The sequence below is a fragment of the Aphelocoma coerulescens genome, chromosome 3 (genome assembly GCF_041296385.1).
Source record: "Aphelocoma coerulescens isolate FSJ_1873_10779 chromosome 3, UR_Acoe_1.0, whole genome shotgun sequence".
In the NCBI taxonomy this organism is placed as follows: Eukaryota; Metazoa; Chordata; class Aves; order Passeriformes; family Corvidae; genus Aphelocoma; species Aphelocoma coerulescens.
In genome coordinates, this window is record NC_091016.1 from 22,958,241 (window position 1) to 22,984,836 (window position 26,596).

At 37.8% G+C, this 26,596-nt stretch overlaps 1 protein-coding gene across 8 annotated transcripts in view; it reads right to left on the bottom strand.

Moving 5' to 3' along the window:
- Positions 1–26,596, bottom strand: part of DISP1 (dispatched RND transporter family member 1) — an 87,474-nt gene that overhangs the window by 10,202 nt on the left and 50,676 nt on the right. For all 8 annotated transcript variants that reach the window (XM_069009462.1, XM_069009470.1, XM_069009464.1 and 5 more), the window contains 5 exons: positions 22,382–22,918; positions 5,731–5,760; positions 2,034–2,157; positions 857–984; positions 329–426 (listed from right to left, as the gene is read on the bottom strand). In XM_069009462.1, the coding sequence (XP_068865563.1) occupies positions 329–426; positions 857–984; positions 2,034–2,157; positions 5,731–5,760; positions 22,382–22,887 (886 nt within the window). In that variant the 5' untranslated portion in view covers positions 22,888–22,918. The remainder of the gene's footprint in view (positions 1–328; positions 427–856; positions 985–2,033; positions 2,158–5,730; positions 5,761–22,381; positions 22,919–26,596) is intronic.

The following is a 26,596-nucleotide window of genomic DNA, read 5'->3' on the forward strand; positions in this document are numbered from 1 at the left end:
ATTAAGCACTACCTCTCTAGTCACACACAAAACACTGATTTTACAATGTTCAGCACTACCAAGAACTAATAAAATTCCTTACAGGAAATTGAAACACTTAAAGGAAGCACTTTAAGTAAACACAGTTTATTTTGAGAAAGAACCAATAGAACACAACATTTCAGCCCAATTTTCTCAAGATTTCTGCACACAGAAAGAAGGTGCTTATTGTGTGTATATATTAAGTAAAAATATCTTCCTAATATGGCCAACAATATACAGAAGAGTTAGGAAACATTGAACTGGCAGAAGTTTTTAGCCTTCCTTCTTCCATCATTTCTCCACTTACTTGGAATATCACAGAAAAAGGTATCCTTGTGGAAGTTCCAGTCTGCTTGCCTCTTCTCTCTTTCATAGTGATCATCTGACCATCTGTCATCTTGATGACTAAACCAGAACAAAGTTTTACTTTACCTTAGCAAAGAAATTATTAAAAGAAGCACCATCCAAACAAGTCACACCTTAACAGCTCTTAGACACGAGAAAACATATTTTTACCGAAGTGATTTTGGTATACAATAACTGAAACAGTAATTTAATTTTTTGTTTAAATTAAGAGACTTCAAATGAAAGGACATAGAGTCCAATACCGAAAATATCCATAGAGAAAAGTAAAATTATACATTTTTTAAAAGAGCTTGCAATGGGAAATATCTAGCCTGATATGAAAGGCCTTAAGAACTGTAGACTATTAGATTGTGTGTTTATTGAAATCAGTGGCAGTATATATATTAACTTCAGAGAGTCTTGGTGAAAGCACGATGTACCTACAAAAACCACCAACAAAAGAAAGTGCATTTTTACTATAAAGTCTTACCTTTTAGCTTGCTCATCTGCATATTTGAAAGGATAGTTTGCAAGTGTTGCTTTGTACCCTGTGTTTTTCACCATGTTGTTCCATGTGACCAATCTCTGTCCTATGGCCGTCCCTCTCGGTTCAAAACCCTAAGGGGAGAGAAGCACAAAATTCCATTGATGCTTTTCATTCTTCAGCTCCAACAGGAGAGCGGAAACACGATCAAAGTGATGGATAGTTTTCATTATGAAGCATAATTACTCCAGGCATCTACTTTTAGAGGTAAAATGCTTTATGACAGGTCAGACAAAATAATGACCGACTGTAGAGAGTGACGAGGGATTAAGAATTCTTGCACGTCCTACTGCTCTCTCTGAGAAGAGATGATGATTTAGTCCATCAAATGTTCAATACTTGGTTTTCAGAGGAAGGGCATTCTACAAAGTCCTCTTCTGGATCTCAATTATCACTCTCTATTGATTAAATATGATTAAAAACTGTCAAGTATATCTTCTCTATTTCTCCAAGAATAAGGCAAATCTTTAAATAATTTTGGAAGTGACTTTGAAACAATTTTAACTTGGCTGTTTTCAAGAAATATCCATTACATATGGATATGTACAGATACACATACTATACTATAACAATAACTTACAGAAACAGTTTGTTTTTATTTGAGGATAATAACTAAATGCCACATTTTCAATAAAAAAGTCCTGAAAGTTACTCATGCTTAAGAGCATTTATGGAAAGTGAAAAATAAGTGCAGTATTTAATAGAATCTGATAAAAATTACTTTTAGTCTTTCAATATGGCTATCACTTCATCCCCAGAAGGCACTTAGAATCCCCTTCTCCTTTAACAGCTCCTGGCCTTCACTCTTTGAAACCTGAGTTAGAATGTACGGTCTGTGCTGTACATCTACAACTCGGATGAATTTACAGTATTCAGTCTGAAGCAGTTCTGTCGAAGGACACATGACCTTACAAAAATGCAGAGGGAATTGAAACTAGTGGATAACATTCTCTGATGGCAACTGCAGCTTTGTGTTATCATTTGCTGCTCCGGTGTCAAGGTTGGGCAATTGTCAACACTGTGTCAACTGCTGTACTTGCATTTGCTGTTTACTGGTTCCACTGAAAAAACAGCAAACAAAAAAATACTTATTTGAAAGTACAACTGATTAATATTGACTTACCAGCAGTGGATCAGAGAAATCTGGAAGATCTGGAACTAATATTCCCACGAGAGCACACACCACTATGAGCACAGTGCACATGCCCAGGACCACCACGGGCCAGTCGGCAATGAGCGCAGCGTAGCTACGGGAGAGGAGCAGGGACAGGTGCTACAGCAACGAAAGCCACACACAAAACTAATCCACACTTCTCTAAAGAGCTTTTCATGTCAGACTATTATTTTTCCCCAGGATTCTGACAAAAATGCAAGCTTATCCATTATTGCAGACCACTAGAAAAAGATGCTTTGTTAGAAATTTAATGAGAAAAAACATCCTTAGTTCTTTTTTGTACAAACCTAAGTATTTTAAAGAAAAAAAATCAAAGAAAGAAAAATATCATTTTTAAAGTAGAACCCAAAGAAAACATTTACTCTATTTTAAAAACAGCCATTAAAAAAATTTCAAACCTTACGTACTTATGATCCATGAAATCTTTTGTAGTTCAAAGATGCAAGGGATTGGCAACATGATGCATAAACTGATCAACATTAATTGTCTAGTTTTACAGCATAACATCCATCCTTGGATTTTAACACCTAGTTCATTCTAAATTTTATGAGTGGAAGAATTTTTATATTCTAAAAATACAAACCTAATTTTTATTATTTTTTTAAAATATTCTTATTTTTGTTAATTCAACAGCAAAATTCAGAAAATTAAGTGAAACCAAGAAATCTAAATTTCTAAATTATTTTTCTTACAATAAAGACTCGAATTCATAGAGTTTATGTTTCAAAAGCAATATTGTCTAATATTGGGAGCAGAGAGAGTACAGGAAGTCCCACAAAGGCATTAGAAAAGAAATTACAGGCAATGAATCCTTCTATACAAATGGTCTCTGTACACACTAAATATTGATCAAGAAGATCTCCACTCTTATTTCCTCCTCAACTTACAAGCAGCATAACATGAAAGGTTATAGCACAAAGCTCCTTTACTTACTTCTACTGTCTTAAAAGATTATTGGCTCTTTTTCAGTTTTAAGAGCAACTTCCTAATTAATCACATTACAATTGTCAGCTTGACAGAAATTTTATGTCCTGCTGCTCAGAAGAGAGGGATTGTCCATCTCCACACTCCAGCAGTGGTTTCCCAATGTTCTGACTGCAAAATCCACGGCACGAGCAAGCTTATTCCTGTTTTTCCATAGCATGCAGAAATAGGCACCTCTAGGGGTCTAAGTAGAGCTTTAGGGAGCAAGGAAATCCAAAGCACTGGGTGTTTCTTCATTTCCCATTAGGTAAACATGGTAAACTCTGACATGTTCACACAAGAGGTTAATTAGCAAAAGCTTGAAAAGCAATCTGAAGTCAAAGTTTTCATTAAAGTCAGTCACAAAGGGGCAGCTTGCCAAATGAGCAATTGTACAAAGTAGAAGTGAAGGGAAGTAAATGACCTAACAGAATTTTCCTATTTATAGGACTAATGTTTTTATAAACACCAAGCTAGACTGACTAGCCATTACAGACATTTGCTCTGAAGTCATAAAAGTTATACCCCAAAGTTTTATTTTCCTATTCATCACTAGTGCCAGATTTACCACATTGACATGTTGTCTCTACACTTCCCCATTCTCAGTTGAGCAGTCTTAAATTGGGTAAATTCTTTCAGCTGTAAAAGAAACTCTGTCCTAAGTGTTTGATGTGATAATAAGCCACATACAGAACACAGTAAGTGCTTGTTTACACCTGCAAATTTCTTCTGTTTCTTATACCACATACTGAAATTCTGATAAGCAAAGCTGACCTGGGCTGTCAAAAGGACTGACCACTCCATGCTTAATTTTACCAGTCTGAGCATCATTTAGTGCTGCTGAGGGCTCTGGCTCCCACCAAGTTGCCTCAATCCCAACCCGCCATACATGGCTTAAAGAGATGGCAGGTTTTTTATTTTTTTACCCATTAAAAAGCCATTAAATGAATTTAGTAACTTTTTCTTTCCTCTGAAGAGGAAGCTACTGCCCTGATAGATTCAGCATAAATGACCACTTGCCTCAAAATGCCCAAATTCAAGGGGAAAATGCTTGAATCAATTCCTCAGTAGAGGAGTCACATTCAGAAAGGATATCCTTAGTGCTAAGCACATCCTTTAGCACTTTCCTAAATCAGGATAAAACCTCCCACTTTTGGATGCCTCATTAAAACTGTTTTTTGGTTGTGCAGTGACCTAGACATATATCCACACTGATACCTTTCCTTCTTTCTTTTTCATCCAAACTATTCCAGCACTGAATGATGAACTCATGTAAGTTTGACACTGAGTGAAATACCACTTTTTATGCCATTTTGCCCTGTTTTCAGTCTGTTAGAATAGTACTAATTTTAGCTAGCTATGTACCATTAAAATGCATATAGCTTTCATTAATTTATTTCCTCCTGATGTTTTCCACACACCTATAAGAGGTTTGATTTGTTTTTAGTTTTTTTCCTTCATGTTTTAAGTAATTCAAAATGCTTAGGAGATACAGTAATTCAATCTACATTTAGCACCACTAAAAGCACCACTGTTTTCAAGCAATTTATCCAAAGGTGATCCAAGCCCTCAGATGTTTTCTTCAAAAGGAGAAGGTAAAAAAGCTAGTGTTTAGTTTTTCTTCCCATTTTAAGCTACAGTATAATGTGTGGCTAGAGTTAAACTTTTCCACTCAGCCCCTATATACAGGTGTCCTCAGGTTCAACCACTCCTCAGGCTCATAGAGAGACAGAAATGTATCATATACAGTTTTTGTATTGTAAAAAGCTCACTCTGAGCAATAGATATTTGTGTGACCCAAATCACATCAACACACAGACTTCTGTAACTCAAAACAGATACTTAAGAAACAGGCCTGCTCTTTATTGACAGCAAATGCTAAAGATGGATTGTGTTTTTAACGTATTTCACTTGAGATGGTTTCTTGTTGCCATTATGATGCACTGACAGTTTTAGATATAATGCTCTGTTTTTTTCTATGACCCTGACATGCTACAGAGCCTATACAATCCAAACCCACTGTTCTAGATTGCATGGGGTTTTAGGAAGAACTAAAAACTACTACGATGAAATTTTCTTAACTTGTCTGTCAGGTCTGTTTATCACTATTGATGATACAACCAAGCCACTTCTCAGAGCAACCCTCAATCAAAAAAGTACTGAGGCATGGAGTTTCCATGCTTGTGGAGGTAGTGTACATACACACAAAGAGAATGGCAGAGATTGTAATAAAAATGCCATAAAATAGTTGAAAACAAGAAGCATTGAAATCTGCATAGATTTTTAAATTCTGGCCTATTATTAATGAGGAGACTGATTTACTGTCTGTAAATAGAGCCTGAGTTTGGCTGTCTTGTGTGTTCTATCCCCTTGCTGCTCCCCCAGGATTCACAGATGTGTTATTAGGGATGGTAAGGAACTTATCCCTGGCTCCTTGTTTCAGTGCTTATTTAGGGACCCATTGCAGAGGGACCCTGCCTCCCCAGTCTCCTGTGGCAGTTGCAGAAGTTTACTACCCACTACCTAAAGAAATACTTTTAAAATCTGCCTTAAATTGAATGCTTATTATTTTCGTTGAATATTCCTTATTCTTGCTTTGTATGGAGAATAACAGCTTTGCCATCATGTCATCTACCACCTTTACAATTCCACAAACCTCAGCTGTGACAGCACTGCACCTTACCTTTTTGGTAACTTGAATGGTCTGGCTGGTCTGAAAGAAGGAAAAAAAGAGACTAATTGAGAATGCATGAAATACACATGCACACATCAATTTGTTTAATTATTCTCATACATGGGTAAGCAAATAAATTATAAAAATCAGATATTTTAGGATATGAATTATTTTGAAAGGCCCACAATCATATTCAATTGAGTCTTTGCAAACAAGTAGTTCAGAGAATAATTACAGCTACAGACAGCTGGGTTTTCAAAAGTGGAATTTTATGCAGCTAATTTTTGGGATTACTACTCCAGAGGCTTTTCCAGTTTTCAACAAGAGACCAAATAAGCTAATGTGATAAAAATTCAATACTATTGAAAATCATGACAAAGTTTGCATATGATGGGAACAGACAACCACAACACCATGTTCTGACTGTAATTCACAAAACCTCTTAATTATCCTTTGTAATTCCATTAAAAAGAATTAGTTTGACCATAAATTCTGTCTTGTCATAAAGGAAACAGAATGACATAGGGTACCTCTGTAGAATATTTTTATGCAATGTTTTGTTACTTCTTAAAAATGTAATATAAAGTATATTATTTTGAGGAGGAGATAGCAAACCCAAGTGAAAATTGTTCTTATCTGACACTGTTCAGGGGGCACTTCAATTTGTTAGCTACTGGACCACAAAGTTTCCCATAAATTCCACTTAAAAAAAAACTTCATGAAGAATCTGCAAGTCCTTTCAAGAATGTGACATAAAATCACTCCAAAGATGTAACCATACTACGGCTTCAGTTAAGTTATGGATTTGTTTTACCACCAAGGACATATTTAATATTATTTCTTTAAAGAAGTACAGAAAGCCCTGAATTAAGAAGCAGGTACTTGCATAAAACAGACCATTTAGTAACATCACACCGAGGTTGCCAAAAGCATAGATTTGTATGCCTTCACACACAGATAAACAGTTCAAACTTCAGACTCCTCAGAGATTTTCAGAAAAACTTAATCCACTACATAGAAATGAAATTTGCTGTTCTTCAAAGTAGTAAGAGTTGTTTACTACTACACAGTACTAAGATTTGCTCCTTACAGTCATGAGGAAGATGAAGAAAAGCAGAATAACCAATCTGCAGTTACAGTGACTCAAGGATTAAGGAAAGGTACAGACAATGATTCTCTGTTAAATTCAGCCACAAAAATTAAGACTAAATTTATAAAGTGTCACCAACCCTCACAAGATGCACAAATCTGACTTTCAGATGTACTGAACATACCCAATTTCCCAACTAATCCCAAAAACTGCTGGTACTACTACAACAGACTCACCAGAATGCAGAGAAATCCAACTAAACTGAGTTCTGAAATGACTTTGAACAGTAAGTTCCTCGAGGCTGAAAAGAAGTTGTGGCAGGCTTGGGGGACTGCTCGTTGTGTGATCTACAGCCTCAACCACAAACCCAACTTTTCCCAACTCAGGCTAGACTGGAGGATAAGAAACCAGGTGCTGAAGTCAGAACTCACTCAAGTTGAATCTGAAGTTAGCAGCAACAGGACTCTGGATGAAGAGTCCCTTTCACGGACTTGGACCAACACAGAACACTCACTGAATGTGCCTTCCCGACTGTATGGAAAAGGGGGCAAAGCCACAGTGCTGGGAATAACAATTTTTTAAACTGCAGCATAGACTCCTGGGTTTACAGATGAGAGAGAAATATAAACAGACATATTTACTGTTATTATAGTGATTCAAACATGGATTTCTAGCTTTCATTTGTAAAGATCTGAATTTCCATATATATATTCAGTCACTTGTTTTTGTCTATGCCTTAATGGGCTCTGCCATGAGCAATAATATCAGACAACTCTTTGGCACAAGCAAAGCCACCCAAGGACAATGATTAGTGCAGGCTTTGTATTTGTGCTGACTTTATAAAGGTTTCTGTGACAATTCCAGTTTATATTAGCAGATAAAATTGTTTTCTTCAAATAAATACCTACCTTATTCCCTTGCTCCCGATGTAGTCTCTGTTTCTCAAGGCATCAGGGACTACTTTAAAATTAAATTTGCCTAATTTGGTTTACTCAAAATGGGTAAAAATACCAACACAATCATTCCTCATCCTCCCCCTTTCCCATCAAAACCAAACTACATTTCCCTCTGTTTTCTCCACCTGCAAAAAATATTCAGTGCTGAACAAATTATGATGATTAAGTTCTTCAAAGTTAAGGAGGGTTAAAGGTCACACCTGCTATCAAACTGTTTTGTTTCGAAAAGCATGCATTGAAAAAACCTGGGTACACCCGGGTGAATTCCAGCAGTGTAACCAATCCCTTGCAGCTGTTGTGATGACTCTATTATATTGGTCAATAGGAAAAGTTATCCCTGAAAACTATGCCCCAAAATTCTTTAGTTATGCTCTAAAATACAGAAATGCATGGCAAAACCAGATCTTTCCCACTTAATTAATGTTGCTGTATCTAATTTTTGAAGTATTATGCTTTCATTGAGCCAGTTTAAGTAACACCATCAGCCTCCAAAAAAAAGTGTGGACAAAAGAGTCCTCATCAGTTTTCATGAGAAAGAAATGGCGAATTCCATTCTTTTGCTGGGACAAAAGCCAAGTTGATCTGTGTATTAAATTACCTTTGTACTTAGTTCTCACAAGTCTGATAGCAGAAAGTGACTATTACAGTTGTTTGTGACAAGACCAGCACAACCAAGTTACTACATAAACTGCAGCCACTGATTAAAATCTAATAAACACTTTGCACCAAGAGGGGAAAAGAGGAAGAAAAGGACCAGCTCTGTTCTACCTCCATTCACTCTGAGTGTCAGACCCTGCTCAACAGATGCTTTGCTTCATCCTGTCCTTTCTTAATGGCAAGTTTTGTCTGAACATCACACAATTAAGAAACACAAAAAGAAACGATAAATAGATTAGTTAAAACCCCCAGATGTTTCTCAGCCTGAAATGTATTTTGGATGACCAGCATCCTTCTGTGTAACATGGTGAAAAGGAGGAGCAGTCTCTTTAAAAAGGGCTGCTGTAACACCAGCAAGTTTACTCCAGGAAATAAAAGAGCATCAGAAGGATTGATCATGTTTGGACTGGACTACTGCAGCTCTAATTATTCACCTTTCCATCCTAAATAAGCACTTAACCTCAGCGTTTCTACCAGTATTTTGAACAGTGAGGTAATTTGTTCCTTTGTGTACATACCTACTCAAATAGGGGCAGTTCACAGGTATAAAAATGGCTTTACACATTTTTCAATCTGAGAAAGACAATGATCAGTGCTTGAGCTTCCTGGAGGAGAACATGCTGTGCCACATGACAACAACATGACTTTGGGTTCCCAGGGAAGCCAAAGTCTCCTCTTGGTTACAGCACTGAATGAGTTTTCTCATGGAAGCTAACAGGGTATGTCAGAGAGGGGAGTTTTGGCCCTAATTTCAAGAATCATAATGGAAAACAAGCTTTTGGAAATCCTATGAAGTATTAAATCTAGTTTATAACCTTCATGTCACCTGGACATCACAGGGCACAATGCAATGTTTCAAAACATGTTCCTCAGCGTGGGAATGCTGCAAATTAATTGAACACTTAATAATAACACTATGGCTGGTTTACTGCACGTGCAGCGTGTTTCATTAATCTCATGTATTTCAGGGAAACACAAACCTGAGTGTGTCAGAGGACAGTAAGAGTATCTAGATATTACAAGACACTCTTTTCCAGGCTTTCTTCACAAACCTCAGCTGTGAGAAAGGTACCAATGTAAGCAACCCCTTGGCCTCACACTCCAAGGAATCAATATTTGCTGCTTTCTTAGTGGGTACAAGAAACCCTGAAGAATGTAGCCATGAAATAGAAAACTAGGAAAACAAGCTGTGTTTTGAAGCATACTCAGAAGAGGTTTCTAGTTGTTGTGAAGCACCCACCATTTCAAAAAAGTGTTAAAAAGGCAGCTATCAATAACTTAGGAGGTTGAAAGAGATATTAATATGATTTTAAACAGGAACATTCCTGCTTACACTGACAGTAACGTTCATTGGGGGTCTTTGAGTCAGCTAAAAAGCATTGACACATTCCAAATCATATCTTCGCACTAACTTATCCAAACATTACCTTGCTAAGATTCCTATCACAATTCTGGATATTGCCCCGGCTAAACATTTGATTTCTGATTTATTTCATGTCACTTAACTGCAATTAATTTTTATTTCACCACATGCAGATGGTAGAGACTGGAACTCAGATAGAAGGGCTTTTCCTCCTTTTTGCCTGGGAGGAACAACAAGCCAGTTAGACTTTAAGCTGAAATTAATGCCTATCAGCCTGACATGGGGCAGCACAAAGGCACTGTCTGGGGTTGTTGTGCCCTATTTTTAGGTGTAAGGAAACAATAAACAGCATTGGATACATCCAAAACTGTCAGTGAGAGTGCTTCTCCTCTGCTTCATTCCTGGGAGACAGGAGCTAAGGGGAAGAAGAAGCTGCTCTCCCAGCAGTGATATCCAGCTGACTGTGGTGCTTTGCTGCAGCTGGGAACATCTCCCAGCTGAAACCAACACTAACTGAGAAATTCTGCTCTTCTTCACACCACTGCCTGCCATGAAGCACTTTATTAGGAACCTCCAGCTGACTGGACCAGAAGCACCTCAAAAACACAGACACCTTTGCAAGGTTCAAAGTCTTTGACCCATTTTTCCCATTTAATTGCAGGAACCAGTGTCAGATAGAAAAAAAGTACTGACCGCTGGACAAATGCCATCCCTCAGCAAATCCAGCTGAGATCCAAGCTCAGTGACATTTGGATATGAACAGTGACAGCCAACCATAATTTCAGGGCTCAAACCCAGGCACAAGGGTAACGTGAAAATAGTCACTGACAGAAATTTGAGAAAAGCTCAATTTTCCAAACAAGCATTCAGAGATAACTGGTCAGGTTGCTGATCTCCACCATTTTGGTGTTGAGCTGCACAAAAATTAGAAAATAAATGTACACTTTACTGATATTTATCATAAAGGCCTTATACAACATAGAACCACGGAATATTCTGAGCTGGAAGGAACACATCAGGATCATTGGAGTCCAACTCTTGCCCCTGCACAGGACAACAGATTCATTTTGCACTCTTACTTTTCACTTAAAGATTCACTGGAATAAAAAATGGTTAGTTGCAATAAATACCTGTATTTACTGGGGGGGAAAAAAAAAAAAAAAGAGAGAGAGAGAAAGACTCTCCCGTCCAAGGATTATGAGGTGTTTAACCTCAACACTCAATGCTTTACTTTGCCAGAGGGAAACTATTCCCTTTGTTGGTAGATCTGGTTACCAGAAGTGATAAAACATAGCTTTTTGTCATTATTACACTCCTGCATAAGCTAAATCCCTGCAGGATAGAATGAGATATGCATCAAATTGTACATTCTCCATCAGATCATACAATACAACCTAAATCCTTGCACAGGAAGAAAATCCTCATGTTTTCAGAATGTCATTGACCCAAGAGAACAATCTGAATTGCTCCTAAATATCAAGCTAGCTTTTGCTGTTATATCAGATATAACACCTATGTGCTTTATCACTTTAACACTCAGACAACAAATCCAACAGATTAAGTTGCCAAGAAAGTCTTTATAAGCCTCCCAATTAATTTTTTTTTGCTATGACGGACAGTTTTCCATGATTCTAACCATGAACTCTATCTAGAACACATGCAGTGTTCATTTAATTTGTCTGCACTTAGCTTTACTTGTTTACATCTCTGAGGAATAGGACAACCCACAGCAAAATAATATTGAAAAGGAGATAGAGAATCCAGTTTTCGGGTAAATTACTTTTTTAAGGTTTTATTAAAAACAAGAAGAATGCAATTAATTTTATTGGTTTTTTTCCCCACGTAAAATATCAAGAAATAATCCAAAAGGATTTAATATTTTTTAATCTCTAGATTATCAAGGTGAAATCATCTGAAACTAACTGCTGTTTCATCCCATTAAAATGTGTGAAATGTCAATATTGCAGCTTTTCTTAATGTTGTACATATGACTATCCTTTGCATAAAATTAAGCAAAATGCAATTTAGCAGACTAAAAATCGATATGCTATTTGGCAACTGTATTACAGATGTCAATTCACATTTTTACAGTTCAGACATCAAGCTTTATAAAGGTTCTTGTCTGCTTTTCCTGTGTTCTTACCTACCTCTTCAATTCCAACTGAGCATCTGCTCTATTTTCACAGCAAATTTGAGCAAATAACATTGCCTTTCTGTGAGGAAAGCAATTGTGAGGAAGGTGTTAAAAACTATAAAATCGTCGTCTGAGTGATTCTTCCTGTTTGATTTAGATTTAGCATAAAAGTGTAAGCTTTACTGACTTACAGCATGCCCACTGGATAAAATCCTATGGAAAGGGGCAAACCCTATACACTTAACTAAGAATTTCACTCCCTTTCTGCTATGAAATCAATATTAAACTTTACTAACCTACTCTGCAAATTAACAGATAGTTTTGACATCTCCCACAGAAAAACTTGTGGCTCATGCCAGAGTACAACAGGGAAGTATGTTTCCATTAAGGCACCAGAGATGGGAAAAGGTCAATACAATCCTACTAACATCCTATATGTGTGTATTTTCATTTGGAAGTTTAGTAACAGCACTGGGAGGAATGTCCTAGGAAGATGGGTTGAGGACTTTGGACTTGTCTTATTTGGAGGAAAGGAAGCTGAGGAGTGATGGCATTGCTCTCTACAGCTCCTTGAGGCAGGGAAGCGGAGAGGTGATCTCTTATCCCTGGGATCCAGTGCTGGGACATGTGGGAATGGTTCAAAGCTGAGCCAGGGGAGGTTTACACTGGACATTTCTTTATCTAGAAGGTGGTCAAAACCTGAACAGACCTTCTCAGGGAGGTGTTGATGTCCCAGTCCTGTCAGTGTCCAAGAGGCATTTGGACAATGCCCTTAACAAGATGCTTTAACTGGATCAGCCCTGAATGGGTCAGGCAGTTGGGTTAGGTGATCCTTGGCAGGTCCCTTCCAACTGAAATAGTCTATTTTATTCTATCCCTATATAACTCATCATATGCTAAAATTAAAATTTCTATAAATCTCTAACATACAGGTGATTTAAAATTGAAATGATCCTACTATAATAATCTCCAGGGCTGGAGGTTTGTTGGGTTTTCCCCCCTCTCCTTCTCCTCACTGCTCCATAGGGATGGTATCCACTTAAGAGCCCAGGACTGACTTACCAAGTCTTCAGTTTAAGGTTCCTTAGAAATGTTTTTTTGCAATACTGACTTCTAATGTCTTTCCTCTCCCATCTTCAACAACTGACTAAATATTATCAACCACTGGGAAAACTGGCTCTTTTCCTTTATAGCATCTCCTTGGTTCACTCATCCTGAAAAGGAATTAAATCATCTCCGTAGGAAAATCTGAGAGCATATAAAGGAGCCAAGTCATACAAGACCCTCCAAACACTTTTCTTGTATTCTTCTTTCCCTAAACTTTTCTCCAACGAGTGCAGCCACTTTTAAACACTGCTCCAAAACTGCCAATAAGAAAATTGCCATCAAGCACACTTAAACTGGATTTTCCCTGCTTTAAATGGAAAAGTTTATACACAATTTAAAGTATATACTTCTTCAAAAGGTTTAATTGAGGCTATATATATATTCCTTTAACTTTTGAAGCACTGAAGGCAGGACCACATAGAGCACTGCCCGGCAAATTAAACAAAAGTTCTGAACTATTTAAGAGAATAAAAAAAAGCTTTTCTGTGAGAAATACCACCATGAATCATTATTTGAAAACAAGCCAACAGCTAATTTGGAGCAGACTAATATTATTTCAAGATCCTTCACAAGTCTAAAACCATTAGTCTTTTCTCTTTTCTTGGTAATTACAGTGAAATTAATAGATATGTTCTGGGATTTAAATGATGACTAGAGTAGTTTTCAACATTTTTACTGGCAAAAAGTCCCTTCCTTAGAAATATTTTATTTCAAAGCTGTTTTTATTACACTTCCCAGTTGAATGGAGCAACACAAGGTCATGGCCACATCTTGTATTTCTCTGACAGACAGGAAATTAACATGACCCAAGGAATCACAACATACACAGAAGAAAAAACCCCATCTCATGATACCAAGGAGAATGAAAAAGATGTCCAAGAGTGCCTATTTTTATCATGGTATCTCTCCACACAGGCTGAAGTGCATGATCTTACAGGCATTAATGACTGACATTAAGCACACAAAGTTTGGCTCTAGAGTAGGGAGACTTGGACTGTTAAAAATCACACCTCAACTGGTACTTCAGTCTTCCTTCCTGTGCAGATGGAAGAATTTGTGATTGTAAGTCACCAGGGGGTTCAGTTTTGCTCTCAGAAAACCTCCTTTGACCAGAAAGCTTTTCTAAAGATAGACTAAAAGCACTTACAAGTTCTCCAAATTGTTCATTCAACTATGGTGATAAGCACCAGATTTTATCTTTCTCCATATTTAATCTCTTGCAGCAAATGAAAATACTGTTACTTAAGGTCTTTGTTACAAATTTAGTCAAGTATCTCTTCAAACATATATTTTAGTGTTGAACTCTTCCAATATCTGTGAATTAAGTCATTCAGAATCTCGTAACTTTCAAGTGATATAAAACAAATGTATAGTCAACACAATATATTTTAAAGGATTTAATATTTTAACTGCACAATGAAGGCTCTTTAGCTTTTCCTGGTGCTAATGAAAACTTGCACATATATAATGCAACATTATCTTCCCTATCTCCTGACATGAAAATTGTTTTGTATGCTCAGTAACAAGCAAGCAGAAAAGGAAATATTTACTGAACACTTAAGGTTTAGAGTATTGTAGCTAAGACCCCAGAGAAACACTCTAAGATTGAAGAGACTATGAAACAGATTTAACATTCCCAAGGCTGTTCAGCAAAACGTTTGCAAAAGTTCATCCATTTGACAGAACAAACTAAACATCCCACAAACTGGAAATGTAACATAAGAATTTTGAGGGAAGGTATCCCATTAACATGCTGGAAAATATGGAAGAAGTGGCAGAAGTGATGCAAGTAAGCTTTTCTAGTCCAGTACATTAATCTATTTATGATTTTAGTAGAAAAGAACCAAATCACACCCCAATTTGCAAATAGTGAGGCTAGGCTCTCTGAAATATCATCAGGATTTCTACCTGTAACTTCCCTTACCTGCACTGATCTGTCAGTGGTACCAACTCATTTCTATTTTGCATTGATAGTCCAGGCTTTAAGAGATTTCTTTATTCAGAAGAATCTCACTGCAATTTTTGTGTAGCAAAATCAATGCCAAACTTCTCAGGCACCCTCTGTATTTCCCTCTTGCACTGTGTCTGGAGTTTTGTTTTGCTGTTCAAGCACCACTGACTAATTAAAAGCATGCACATCAATTACTATCCACTAGGAGATGAAGACAACACTGAAATATCAGAGAGGAAGAACGTGATTTTGGAAGGAGTTAGAGACAGAGAAAGCAATGGTAACTCATAAAGAGCTTTCCAAAGTCAGTGTTCATCATTCTGCACTTTCCCCCACCATAAAAAAGATTCAAAACTTTTAAGTTGGAATACTCAAACCTCTCAAAACCCATCTCTTTAAGAGTGATGTAAATCAGGTCATTCACCATGCACAGTTTAGACTGTTGTTCTTTGTTGTCTGGTGTTGTCTTATCCACACTTGAATCTTACTACTGTTGAAGAATGGTTGGAGGATCAGGGACACAGGTCCCTGGAAGAGCTGTACAAGCAAACACCTTTTTAGCTTGACATAAGTAGGCCTCTTGCTAACTGCAGAAATCAGCAGGCCTTTATAAGCCTCTTGCTAGCTGCAGAATAAGGAAATTGTGAGAACAGAAATCACGAGAATAAAGAAAGAAGGCAAGGACACAAACACAGTGTTCTGGACAATCCTGTTATAGATAAACAGGACGTGCTGACAAGATGTACTGACCATGAGGAATGAGGAGGAACCCTGAATCGCAACATCAGCAATACATGTCAAATGTAGCTTTTTACCCAGCATCAATAGACAATAGGGAAGTGACAAGTATGCATATTTGAGTGTATAAAAGCAGAATCCTAATTCCAATGAACTGAAGCTTGCATTATCAATCACATTGATAGTCTGCATGTCTTCCCTCACCAGAGTCAACAAGATACTACAACCTCCTACTAAATTAAAAGTACATGAAAACAACTATACATTGTCAAAACATTCCAGCACACTGACATAATTTTAGATGTTGTGGTTTTTTTCTCTAAGTGTACATAAATGCTCAGTTTTAAAAGTCATCTCAAACCCCACACCAATTAGTCCTTTTCCAGCATGAGCACAGCTGATGCTGGTTTTCCAGTCAATTTAGTACAAAAGAAAGGAGCCATGTTTTTTATGGTTTCCCTCCCATTATCAGCTTTACATCTTCTGAAGATGGCAGTTCAAAGGCCCAGCAGATTGCTAGTTATGAGTGAGCTCTCTGTTGTTCAGGGAAAGGTGAAGGATACAGGGCACGGGAAATTCATCCTCAAGCACACACAGGACCTGAATTCCCTAAGGAGCAGAACCTGCACAGCAAAACAGGGCCAGGCTGGTACTCAGCTGCACTCAGACCAAAGCAGGAACCTTCCAAGCACCTCCTTCCTATGGCAAAAATGCTTGTTTCCAAACAACCTGAAGTCTAGACAAACTAATGTTTAATTAGTACAATTAAAAAGCCTGCAAAAATCCCTTGGACAGCCCAGAATGACAGGTGTTTTGAAGTGCACTTCCATGCAATACTTTCCTAGGCGTGCTGTTTTTATTTGGTCAGCCACCAAATTATAAATGGCATTTTTATTTGTATTCTTGTCTCTGTGTGTCAGCCCTTTGCTTTCAGCTCCAGCAAGTGCAGCAAGTTGTTTGCACAGCTAACAATGCACAATATTTATCATAGGAAGAATAAATGAATTAATAAAACCAGAATATAACTCTTAAGGTATCACACTCTGAAATAATGCAGGGCTAAAATAAAAATATGTGAAAATGAGGAAGCACAGCTCAAATTAGACTGACATGAAAAATTATTTCAAAGAAAGAAGAATCAGTTCATTTGGTCACAGGGAAAACCTACTTCTCCACATGTGCAAAACAGAAAATCCCACATCTGGACTCAGAGGGATGCATGAGACAGCTTCGCATTCCTTTTCCTTTTCTGCAACTCCATCAAAATCCCAAGTATGCCACTGGGTTGATAATGCTTCATAATAAGAAGATAAGAACTCCTATTTTGGCACAGAATAAATGGCTTAAATGAGAATAGAGGCAGAATTTGTATTGTTTCAGGAACTTGTGATCTATAGCATGAACCAAGAGATTTGCAATGGCCTCAACACTGAATGAAGTGATGGTAACAGCTTTTGCCTTTTAGCTGCTAAGGTTGATAAAACATTTCAGAAATCCCACTTTCAGAAACCTGACTGAAGGTTTCTTCCTAAAGATTCCTATCTTTAATCTTCCTAGGGGAAGGCAGAAAGTCTCCTTTACTACTTTTTAAGTTATTATATGCATAGGTATTTTGTACAAAAGACACTAGTATACAATTCATATAAAAAGTGAAAACAAAAATCTTTTAATGCATCAAATAAAGCAGAAGCTAACAACTTTCAAAACAGGATAGGCTGCTTTAAAAGCTCCACGGAAAAATTTTTGTGAACAGTTCACGTTGCTGAAATGAGGATATTTGAAAATATTTTATACATATGTATACACATAATCAGCTCTGCAAGCCACGCAGAATGTACTAGATAACAATTATCCTTTTCCTGGAATCAAGCAGGGAACTGTTTCATAACAAAGTCTTGTTATTAAGATTGGTATTTGGCAAACATTCCCTTGCTTTTTGAAAAAACAGAAGCTTTTCTTTTTTTCTTGGTTCTAATCTAAATGCCAAGTAACTAGAAGGAAAATATAAAATGTGTAAGAGGCAGCTGTAGTGTTCTATCCTCACTTCACAGCTTTTTCATTTTTATAGAGCTTCTTTTTAAAGTATTAAATAAAGTGTAAGTATTCATGTATATCTGCAGTGCTGTTTAAACAGTGTGTGGCACAGAACTCTGAGACACAGCAGAACCCAGAATCCCAGAACCGCCACATAAATCTGCAGTGCCAAAACACTTCAAAAGAAGGTTTAAATCGAACTGAAAGGAAGATGTACAGTAAGTCTGGATGCTGTACCAGTTTCCTGGTGCTGTTTTTTGCCTTCTTTAGAATATAAATTGGTCTAGCAAGCAAAAACTTTGAATCCAGCAATTTAAACCAACTAAGCTTTGGAGCTAAAACCTCCAAAGTAGGCTGGTGGGGGACAGGAACAATTTACACATATCCCAAAGTCTTAAATTTTAGCCAAAGTAAGGATTCTGTGAGGTTTTAAACAGATTTTATTCTCCTGTTCCAGCTTGAGATGATTGCATGATCCTGGAGAGATCATCCCATATATCCTTTCAGCCTGCTTTTTTTTTACCACAGATAATTCAGATGCTTTTCAGAACAGTTTTCCTTACTTGTCTGCTTTAGTCAAAAGCATTAACAGTATAGTCTAAAAAAGTAAATAACAGTGGGTGACATAAAGCAGGTTCACCCTGAGCCAAGAGTGCTTGTTTGAATTTATTGGTTTGATACCGCAAAAGTGCAAGCACTGCACACACTGGCAGTCTGGAGCACTTGCCTTAGCAGTAGCACCAGCAGTTCTTTCACAGCTCCCTGACCTCTTCTGCCCTACCTTTTGCCTCTGAGTCCACAGACCTAAGTTTTCTAAACTTTATCACCCAAGAGAGATTCCAGCAGAGGTGGCATCAAGATTAACAAGCATACAGGTAGCTTTCAACTGGTGTTTTTCCCATTAAAATCTTCCCATACATGTCTGAGGGAAGCAATCCAATTTGGTACCAGAGACAACACCACTGTTATTCCATGCCTTTCACAATCCTGAGACGACTTCCTGAATGAACTCTGCACATCCTTCCTCTTCCACTCCTATTTATATGCATACCTTCCTATACGAAGATTAAGTTTTGAAAAACACCAGGAAAGGTTCTAAGAGTTTTCTGGCTTTTTTAAAAATAATACTCTGTTCTCCTAGAGAACTATGCAACTGTTCACTATTTATTTTATCCTCCTTTCAATCCACTAAGCGTGCTACTGGGCTGCACAGTTTTACTTTTCCCTAGTGACTCCTAACTCAATGCTTCCAGTCATTGTGGATCAATCTTCATGCTTCTTTCACAGCTTTACTTTTCCCCATTTCTACTCCACCCTAGTGAAGGCTGCTGATAACTACAGAAGCAGGGGGCAGCAAAGGAAGGGCAATAACTACCCATCTTCCAGCACCTTTAAGCCCCCAGGTTTCTTGAGATACGTAAGTGCATTCCAACAAAAAGGGATACTTCAGCATGAGCTCTCCAGAAGAGTGAGGTAGGGAAAAAAAATCATCCAACACTACCAAAAAGAACTAAACACGCCATGCTCCAAACAGGTAAATTTAGAAATGGTTAGAAAGCAATCAAACCCCCAGACTGATGCTGATATGCATGCTGATATGGAGAGATGGCTAGAATTTCCCAGGGAGTGTTTGCGTGGTCAAGATATGATGGCCACTGAAGAAAGAGGTATGAACATGTTTACATGAACTACTTCTTAAATATGTACACACATTAACACAAGAAACTTTACTCAAGATCTTCCAACCTCAGAAAAACTTCTAAAGATCATCATAATCATTACGATGAATAGTTGAACTATTTTACCTACTTTTACAAGAGAATTTTGACCATAATCATGCTGCAAAACACCAACCATTAAAAATATTTTCTTTTACACTACAGGACTTTTTCACCAACCTAAAAAAATTAACAGGTGTCCAGACTCTCAAGATATGGTGGATAGATGATGTTTCCGTGTAATTTAGTTAAACTTCAAAGCTGAACCCTCTACAAAATTCCAGATCCAGCCAACTTAAGAGGAAAGGACAAGTGTGGCATTATTTCAATCTGTCTTTACACACTCCAATCTGCAATGATATACCAGAGCCACATTCCTGTAATATTAGGTCACTGACAAATGTTAAGCCTTGGGCTTCAAAACCTGACAAAACGTGTTGTGCTGAAACAATTGGTTACCTGCCCCGAGCTGTAAGCATCAGTGATACAGTTTGCAAAGAGTGTTCATCCTCCTCTCTCTAATCACATCTTTTCTCCCTTCTTAAAATTATAACAATATTTGAATGAATTTTTAAAAATACAAAGAAGCAAAATTAAGTGCAGTTTGACTATATATTGAATTTAATTAATGTATTGTATCAGAACCTGCATTTAAAATAACCCTGTTAAAACATGCACATTTTATAAAGCTGGATGATTTCCAACAAACCTTGTAATAAAAATACCTGGAGAAGAAGCTGCTGTGCAGATTATAAGCAGAAACTGCAATAAAATTAGAGTGTGGAACAATGATCACATTAAAATATCACACACCTAAGTGGTACTTTTCTGTTTACAGGAACTCACCCGAGCATGTAAAAAATGAATACACATTTATCACCTATCCTTTATAGCATTGCCAAGTAGCTAAAATGAGGCAGTTTGCTTCTTCCTCAGTGCACATCCATCCTCCTGCAATGCTGCATGCAGTTGCTCCCAGTTTTTACCATCTCCCAACATGTCTACACTGACAGTGGCCTCTCTGGGTGATAACTTCACAATGCAAAGAGAGACGACTGTATTTAGACACACCTTGTTGAGTATGGAGAGAGAAAAGAAGTCCTTGGTTCCATGCTAAGTCACAGTGAGATGTATACACTGTCCATTAATGTAGCCATGGGCAGTTCAAGGAGTGAAAAGGTATGGAAGCAGTCCAGTAATCATTTGATAGGGATATGCACAGTTTGCTAACACGTATAGCTTTATATAGCTTATTGCATCGTTGTTTTGACTGCTAGCAGTAAGACATACCATTTATTATAAGTCATTATCCATAATTTCTGTATGTTTTTGTAGAAGTGTATGGTATGGCAAGGAAGTGCAAGATGAAAAACCAGCATCTTGGCTCAAGAGCCCAATCAGAGCAGTTCAAACAGTTTTTGTATTTGTGAAGCATGACAGAAAACATTATTTTACCGTATCCAGAAGAAATTCTCACTGTTTTTATTTCTACACTAAAACCAGAAGCCCAGACTATGGATGGCATTTGTTCCCTTCCTCATGACTTTGGAATACAGATGAAGTTTAACAGCCCTGCTGCACAGGGAAAAAAACCATGAAATCAGTGCAACCATTCCGACAGTTTGAAAAGTGTGGCTGATCCTACAATAGTTCAATTTCCTGCATACCTTTGCATACAAAATTATACAATATCTTTGCTTGACAGTTAAACAAGTATGGGGTGGAAAAAACATCTCTGATTGTAAGCATTTCCAGCAACTCAGACTTTTTCCATTCGTAAGTGGAATAACTGGCAGGAGAAAGCTGATTTGCACTCTGTACTATCATCATCCCTATTTTCATCTGCTTTTACCTTAGGGGAAAAAAGCTTTATTCACTTTGAGTTTTTCCACATTAGATATTTTCCCAGTCTGATATTTTTAGGAGTTTAAAATTAGTTCATATATTTCATCAAGACAAAATCACTATAACTGACTGAGAAACACTTGTAGCTCCAAGTTCTTGAACAAGGTTGCAGATGTTGGAGAACAGGGAGAAGGGTAGTTTTTAATGCTCCCATGAAAATCCACCCCGTTTGGCCAAGCTGCAACTCAGAAAAAAAAAATTAACCTTGCTTAAAAGCTTCAAAGGATCTTCCTTCAATGGGGAATTTGGTTTTTAGAAACTGCCTCTTAATTGACTGATTTTGCCCAGGACCAGGAGGCTGTAGAAGGTTTTCTTCTGTTTGTTGTTCCTTGAAGCTAGGACTACTGTCACTGGAACTCCAAAGCTAACAAAGAGGCAGGTTCATATGAAGTGGAGAAGAGAAAGGATTACAACCTGTAACAATCCAGAATTTCTTAATCTGAACACAAATTTGAAGTTTAGCAGATGACCTACACCAAAAAGACATGAGGGCAACCCACTGAACCTGCTGACCCAACAGAGAAAAAACACCCTGTACACTTGAGAACAGGACTGTTGCAAGTATTTTTCAATGCATCTTTTTAAGGAAATACGTGTTTTCACTGGACTATGCAGACATACCAGATCTTTCAGTGTATTCTTAGCTATCTCTGTATTGGTTTGTTTTACACAATAGAGGTGCACTCTGTGTCTTGTAAAAGAGCTAATGAATATGAAAAAAATGAAAAAAAATGAAAAAATATGAAAAAAAAACCCCAGTCTTTTTTTTGTCCCCCAAGAAAGAACTAATTCACTTCAGGAATATTCATGGAGCCCAGCAAAATTAATCTGACTTGGTTTCTTAAGGAAATAATAACTTGGTAATGCATCAAAGATTAACTTGTAAAATCACCGGGGAAGAAATTTGGTTCATCTTCCTTTCAGATCTTCTACTTTTGTAAGGAAATGGAATAGTTCTGGGAAAGATTACCCATCCTGAGAACTAAGAAATAATGCAACCTCCTTACCTTATCCTGGCTATGTGTTGCTGCACAGGCTGATGCTGGAAATGGTCAGGCCACTGATGGTGAAGGCAGAAGGATGGGGAGGGCTGAAGACAGCAGGCAGGCTGATAGACAGGGGTGTGTTTTTGGCAAATAGAGGCTGAGTACTCAGTGTGTGGCTGCATGCAGCACGAGGTCATAGGAGATGGTGCTGAGCTGCCAACCACTGAATGACATTCTTGCTTGCTATTATGGCTACTTAAAGAATGATGGTATGGACAAGGGTGGCAGCATTGCGACAACATCTGCTGAGTTCTTTGGTTGTCTAAAGGCAGAAAGGATGGTTTGATTGTACCATTAAGTTGCAGGCAGCCATTTGGACTTGGTTTTGTTCTTGGTGTTTCCTTGGATGGGAGCTGTTGGACTGTGATGTCTCCGTCATTGGCTGCAACAACCCCTGGGCCAGCAGCATTTGACAAGATGCTGCCGTTGCTCAGGACCACAGAGTCAGTGACGTTGCTCATAGCCATGCTCCAAGTTCTCAGTGGATATGTGATGTTCCTGAAGAAACAAATAAAGCAAAGTTTAGAGAGCTGCAGCATTTTCAGATGCTCAAAAATAACTTTAGATTAAAGTGAGTAAAACTCTGCTCTGAGCTTCACCTTTCACAACACAGGGGAACAGAAAGGAGTCACACACACACTGTCAGGAATGCTTCAAAGTACTTAAATTTGTTCAACAAAATGTTAAGAGTGAAGTTATGTAAATTCCCAGTGATTAAATCAAATTGTAAGTCAAATGAACAGAGATTTGACAGTGTCTGTGTCACAGCTAACAAGTAATGGCTAAGATACACAGAACAAGCTCATTGTGCACAAGACTGAGTTATATCCACTATATATAAAAACAGATTTTGGTATAAATGGCGTAACCACCCACACCTTGCAGTGCAATTTACCTGTGTGCTTTGCAAACCTGCAGGAGACAGGCCCACACAGTAGAGATTGTTTAATAACCATTAATGTGCTGGTTTTAGTAACCTCCTTTCCAATCTCTATTGAAAATGAGGCATATTCATGTTTGTAAAGAAATTCTTTTGAAAAGCCTTATTTGAATAAATCAAGCCACTTCAGCAGACATATCAAAGTTCCTGAATAGTAGACTAGATCTTTAGCAGAAGCTCAAAATGAACTGTTATAAATACTAAAAAGATGGACTACAACCACATGTTTTTCCCAAGTTGACAAAAGAATAATTCCAGGATTAAGTTACTGCTGATTGAGAAGCTCTTGCTTCTCAGTGACACGTATTCTAAAGGCAGTACATAATGTACTATGCTGTCAATAAAGGATATTAGAAGATTTTCTCCTAAAGTTTTTCAAGCAATATGTAGGTAAACGAGAACTATTAACATTGTAGAAGTGACCACAGCTCAAGATCAAAACTTGTGTGAGGTGCTCACAGCAGCCAATTTCTCCCATCTTAACTATAACCCTGTTTTAGTAAGATATAAAGGTAAGTTGGAGATCATTATTTTGACAAATAACATGAAAGGTCAAACACCACACTCAGATAAGAGTTTGGTACCCAATTTACATGGGCCTGGGGGAGGCAGGAGGAGAAAGAGGAAGTAAAACACTAATTATGTGCTACTTAGTAGAATAAATCAACACTTGCTGAAAAAACAGAATCAGTTAATTACAACTGCTTTGACATTTTAATACCATATTTAATTAACAGCATTGCAAGTCCAAATTGCAAGGCTCGCATTACAGACACTGAACTTTGCAGAAAGACACAACATACAGATTAAAGCAGATAAGCAAGGAAGTTTCTAACTCATTTTCTTCCCTGATACCTTTGCTGAGTGCTCAGAGAGCTAAGCCTGCCCAGCCAGCTGAGCTATTTAATTGCCTGAATGCTAATTCTGAGCAGAAAGTGCTTTGCTGACTGGAATGCTCCCCCTGGCAGCCCCCCGTGCAGCATCTCCCCAAGACAGAGCTAAATCCTCCACTTCTGAAACGAAAATTAATCCTCTGCTATTTGTTCTAGATCATGTGCAGAGCCAGATGCCCTGGGAAATCACTTTCATTTAGATAACCACTCAAAACAGGAGAACATGCTGCTTTGACAGGCAAATTTTTCCAGCCTTCAATTCCACACATTCTTGCCGGGTACCCCCTCCCCTGGCCCAGGCAAGTCAAGCCCAAGGAGGACTTTCTGCTGAGCACAGAGAGCAAATTCAAGTGGCTGGCTAAGCTTCAGTTTGGTCTGAAGAGACATATTAGTTATGTGAAATTCCACTGTGTTTGAGCAGTCTGGTTTTCTCCCCCACTGCAGTCAATATCAAACCTCAGCGGACAGAGCGAGAGCCGGACATCAAGGCAGAGAAAGCTCCTCTCCAGGTGCCTGGTAACATCTTAGGAATTTCTGGCAGCTTATTTTCCCATTCACTCACATAAGAGGCTGCACAATGATGCTGTTACACTTGTTTCTACGTTAGCCAGACCCATCCATATTATCACTTGAAACTGCTGTAGACTGATCAAAGTTACTGTCTACTGTGGTAACTGAACAGAAGGGACGGAAAGACTGCAAGTATCTGACATTTCAGGAAGACAAACACACCATCCTTTTGCTTTAGGACATTTGCAACACAATTTTTAGTAGCTGTTTTCAACCACTTCATGAAGGAAACCACACATCTCTGTGCCAGGCACGCACGTGCCAAACACAGATGCCCAAGCTTGTGCCCGCAGCAGCCGGGCAATCCCAGCCCAGACACATGGGCTTGGCCCTTCAGTGTATCTGTGCCCCTTGAGAACAGGGAATGACATGGGAATTGTAACTTCTGTCCAGACAGCTCAGCAGCCTCCATTTAATATGATCTAAGATAAAATGCTTTTTTTCCACAGATACAATATCTACCTGTATACCTTTTGTTCAGAAACTTTTTAGAACTACTACATTTGAAGATCATCATCAGTACCACAAGATATAATTCTGCCTTTGTTCTCCTGTTAACAACCGATTCATGAACCATTTCAAACTATAAAAATTTTAACAGATAGAGCTGATTCCTTCTTTTTTCTTAAGCCTTGAGGAACTCTTGAGTTCTGTCCATTTTTATGGAATCTTTCAGAGAGACAATGGAAGCACCTGCTTGCCTTGAAATTCTTTCAATGACACATTAAACCAAGACTACTTTGCATGCTAAGGTAGACATCTGATTAAATATTTTATTCAGTCACAGCTAAGAACTGGGACCCAACCCAATTGTCTAGAATGTGAGCAGGGCTGTACATTTTCATTTGGTTTGGTAGCTTTTCTGTTTTTTAAACAAATGTAAGAGAGTCATTGAATTTGACAAGGCTGATGGCATCTAAGTTTTGTTTCACTCGTGTTTGAGGGTATTAAAAAATCTGTACTGTAGTACTTCATTTGTGTCCCTCTCTACAGAATTGACTATGAATCCACTGACAGCAAAACTTCACCTGCAGCTGTCACACCAAAATATATTCTTAGATTATATTCTTATCTCTCCACTGCATTTTGTCTCCTCTGCCATAATTGCAGTGACTGGGAACTTAGATGTAATAATGGCCCAATGAAATAGTTAACTGAGTCTTTTTTTTAGAGGATGAATAAATAAGCCAATTAAAATGTGACAAGTAAAAGCATAGTACAATTTTTAAAATGACATGGGCATGGGAAATCTAAGAACATGCTGATAATGAAAAAAATCTAAAAATAAGAATCTTCTTAAATTCAGTCTTTGAGAATTGTGAATTCTTTCAATGTTGAAGTTTATTTTTGCTGCACTCCTCACACTGCTTTAGGATCTGGTATTCTCCAGGAGAACGGGGTTTTCAGATTTATGACAATGAAAAGCTTTGAAGCTTTGAAAAGCTTTGAAGCAGTGGACAGGTATTCTGAATAATGAAGTTGTAGAAAATACAGGTTTTAACGCAGGCAGCCCTACTTAACAGAAGATTAAATACAATTAGAAAAAGTGTTTATCTACATGTTTAATACATCCCACTTAGGTACCCACATCTCCAGCTAGACACAAGGTATCTTAAACATGATCATCTCTTTAGAAATTATGCCAGCTGGACTGCTAAGGGAAGAAAACCAGAATTGTCTTTAATTACTGCACTCTTGATAGTGGTAACTGCTCAGAAAGCACTTGAGCCACGCAGTTCAAAACAAGTCTTGGAAGAGTGTCATATCTGGAAT